General features: G+C 36.3%; 1 protein-coding gene across 1 annotated transcript; it reads right to left on the bottom strand.

Annotated features, from left to right (window-relative positions):
* Nucleotides 1-503: 503 nt before the first annotated feature.
* On the bottom strand, nucleotides 504-3551 carry LOC132058828 (tyrosine-protein phosphatase DSP1-like). The gene is made up of 4 exons (XM_059451198.1): nucleotides 3178-3551; nucleotides 1074-1134; nucleotides 926-969; nucleotides 504-818 (listed from the first exon to the last, which is right to left on the bottom strand). Exons 1-4 carry the CDS (start codon nucleotides 3319-3321, stop codon nucleotides 633-635), a joined length of 435 nt encoding a protein of 144 aa, XP_059307181.1. The 5' UTR covers nucleotides 3322-3551; the 3' UTR covers nucleotides 504-632.
* Between the last annotated feature and the right edge of the window lie 13 nt (nucleotides 3552-3564).

The following is a 3564-nucleotide window of genomic DNA, read 5'->3' as shown; positions in this document are numbered from 1 at the left end:
CGAAGAAATTGCACGGTTTATCCTTTCAAATGGGCTGGTCTTTAATTTTTGTCCCTCAAATTCGAACTTATGTCAGGCAATGAGATAAGCCGTAGAAACATCTTTACTTAGTCAAACACAAAGGTATTACTACAATTGATTCCAGGAGAGTTAGTTTAGTGAGAACGTGTACTATTACTTTTGGAGGACCCGACATATGTGCGATGTCATTTTTGGAGGATCTGAGCAACATCTACTGCTGTCAGGAAGAAACCCAAATTAATAACAGCTTTCACCTTTCAGCAGGTTTCCAAGTACTTAATACAGTTCAATCTGAAGAAAACACAACCTTCCCTTTTCCTTCTCATAAGCCAAAAAAAAAATGCAACTTTACAACTCCCAATCCACCTTAAATGAACACAAAAATAGGAAAGGGGGAGACCCTTCATCACAGGCCATTGTAACATTAATAGATTGACATCTACTTTCTACAAAGAGAGACTGTTCCAAATGAAAGGAAGAACCGGATACCAGCGGAAACCATAACCAAAGTTCATTTGAGGAATCCAATACTCTTGGGAGTTGACTCGAAAATTTTGTTTGGTTAAGAATGCAAAGCCAAAATTGCCTCTCGTACTGTACATCTTATCCATTTAATTCTTGGAATGTGAAGAGAATGTCGATGGCTGCTTGAAGCCGGAAATGTCAAACAACTCCATGAACCTCAGATCTGATACTCTAGCTTTCTCAGCAGCGTACCTTTGGTACTCATCAAAAATTGAGGTGAGGCACCATTTCTGTAATTTTCTGAGGCACCCCACAAGGCTACCAGTTCGGTGCTGCATAATTTACCACACAATGACACAAATGGTGGTCAGGAATGTTACGTGACGATTCACGTAAGAAGAGAGCAAGAAATTTTTAAAAAAGACATATGGAGGACTACCTTTCCTCTTTTGCAGTGAATTAACAGAGGGCGGTTCTTTTCATCTACAAAAAGTATTGAGTAAAATTGTAATGCAGACATTATTTAGCATAACTAGCGGACAGAAACCTAAAGCAGGAGAAAATTAAATGCAACCTTTCAAACTTACCAAGGACAACTCTCAAAGCTTCTCTTATTTTTTCCTCTGGGATGTTGACCAGTGGTGGCTCCTGCATTGAGAAACAGTCAAGTACTAATCCACATAATTTTCTTTTGATACATATCAACAACAAAGAAACTCTCCCATTTTACCCCTAGATACATTGCAATGAAACAATAATAAGAATATTTCCATACACGGTTTGCACAATCAATTGACAATACTCAAATGTCTGCAAACAAGACATATCACAATATTCATATATATGCTGCTCCTAATGTTTGTAGTCATAGCTAGTGGGTGAATCCAAGAAGAATGCAATTACATATTGCTAGTGGGTGAAATTCTTTCGTTCCTCACAGCAGTTGAAGATTTTCTAGAAGCAAGTGCAAAGCTCCACCAGGGCAACTACTAGAATAAACACTTAATCTCACTTAGAATGTGCAAATTGGACAATTTTTCCTTAAGAATTTGGGAAACCGCAAGAAATTCCCTACCTCCTCCTCTTGAGTTATGAACTAATTTGGTTGCACCATTACCTGTATAGTAACACTGCTGAAACCAGGGGAATATTTCGCAAACTGAAGATCTAAAGCCAATCAAACAATAATTCTTGACTTTTGTAATTCCCTAGCTATATTTTATGCCTTATGGTTCGGTTCATTCATCAAAAATAGAGAAAAACTAAAGGCTGTAAACAAATAGAAGGAAAACAAAATAAGTGCTAAGAATGATCAAGTAGCATCAGTTGCAGCAGGGCCTTATGAAGTATGAACTGTGAGTGGTAAGGTTGAGTGGTCAATGAGAAGAAAGCTGTACTAGGACGCTGTAATACTCGCATTTTTGCTGTAAAACGAGAATGCAATTTAAGAGAGGAACTTTAAGTAACTAGATCCTCGAGACAAACGTAGTAACAAAAATTCGGAGTGAAGCTGCAGGTGACAAGCTCATGTGGTAAAAGACAACAACAACAACAACCCATTGTAATCCCACATGTGGTGAAAAACTGTAAAGATATTTTAGGTCTCCAGATATCTGAAACAGAGACACATGCAAACTTTTGTTTTCTTTACTCCTACCACATACAAAACTATCTCAACTCCTATTTGATGAATATAAACATGAAAAATCTACAACAATTTAAAACAAGAACATCTTTTGTGCCATGCAACCTCAAGTATATAGAACTTTGACATGACTTATACAAGTTCTTAGTCAGAGTCACAAATGCCAAATACATAGAGTTCACTTGCACAACAACTAAAAGAGGAACCAGGGGTCATACTTCATCAAAGGAAAAAGAGGAACCAAGGGTTAGTTTCGGTGACTATTCCAACTGACTGCTAAATCACTAAATATCTCAGACCAAAAAAGTTTATAACTTCATCTCCTACAAACTAATACCACAAAACCTTTTGACTTTGGTCCCTGAAGAAAGATGCATCCTAGTGCCAGTTTAGTCCGAAAATAATGATTACTCCCTTTCCTGTTATATAAATCAGAATAACCAACTTTGAACATGGAATAATCAAGGAGGAGAATAAGCAGACTGAGTAAGTATTCAATGCCAATAAATAGACTTCTTCTGGATAACCAGTCAACTAACTCCCATTTCACGCAACGTATATAGCTACAAACAAGTCACTTACCTAATTATATAGCAAAAACAATGTGTTTTCGCCGACAGCCGACATCACATAAGGAAATAGAGCAAATAGAAATAATCAGTTCAAACTTCAAACAAGTCCTTGTGGTAATGATTTACAACTTGTAAATACTATGGGTTTAGTTTGGCAGAGGACTCACGACTGTGAATAAGTTAACTATATACTGCTTATGTATTATTTCTTTCCCAACTTGGCGCGATATTCTGAAAATTATTTGATTTATCCAAAAAAGTAATGTTTTACAACAAATTCGTCCACTGAAATATCAGGTCATGATCACATAGGTCTTAACATCAATCACAACTCTCACGGTTCCCATAACAAATCGTTAAAAATGTTTTTTTAGAAGTTCTTAGTTCTTTCCTTTCTGGTTTAAGCAATCTCATGACCGCAACATTCTACATCATACTGATATTGAGAAATATATCACGGAAGATAACCTCTACCTTGGATCCTTCAATGGCGAACTGGTAAAGCCGAATTCCATTCGCATTTAGGAACTCCATATTAGCTTCAGGATATGGCTCCGGACACAAATATCTAAACACAACATATGCAAACAAAACAAAAATCAATAGCCATAAGATCATTAAACAAAAAATTAAGGCTTAATACATGGCCAAGCACCCTTAAACTTGCCAGTATATTCCATTTAGACACTTGAACTAAGCCATGTTATAATTCAACACCTCAAGTCCTAATGACGAGTTCCAATTAGACAATTTCAGTTCAAATTTTGAATTTTTTTTTTTTTTTTTGCGTGTATTTTCATTTGTCTATTAGGTAGGCATTAACCGCATAAAATATGAGATCTCTTTAATCATACGTGTTCA

This window comes from Lycium ferocissimum, chromosome 6 (genome assembly GCF_029784015.1).
Source record: "Lycium ferocissimum isolate CSIRO_LF1 chromosome 6, AGI_CSIRO_Lferr_CH_V1, whole genome shotgun sequence".
In the NCBI taxonomy this organism is placed as follows: Eukaryota; Viridiplantae; Streptophyta; class Magnoliopsida; order Solanales; family Solanaceae; genus Lycium; species Lycium ferocissimum.
This window is presented reverse-complemented; position numbering and strand designations above follow the sequence as displayed.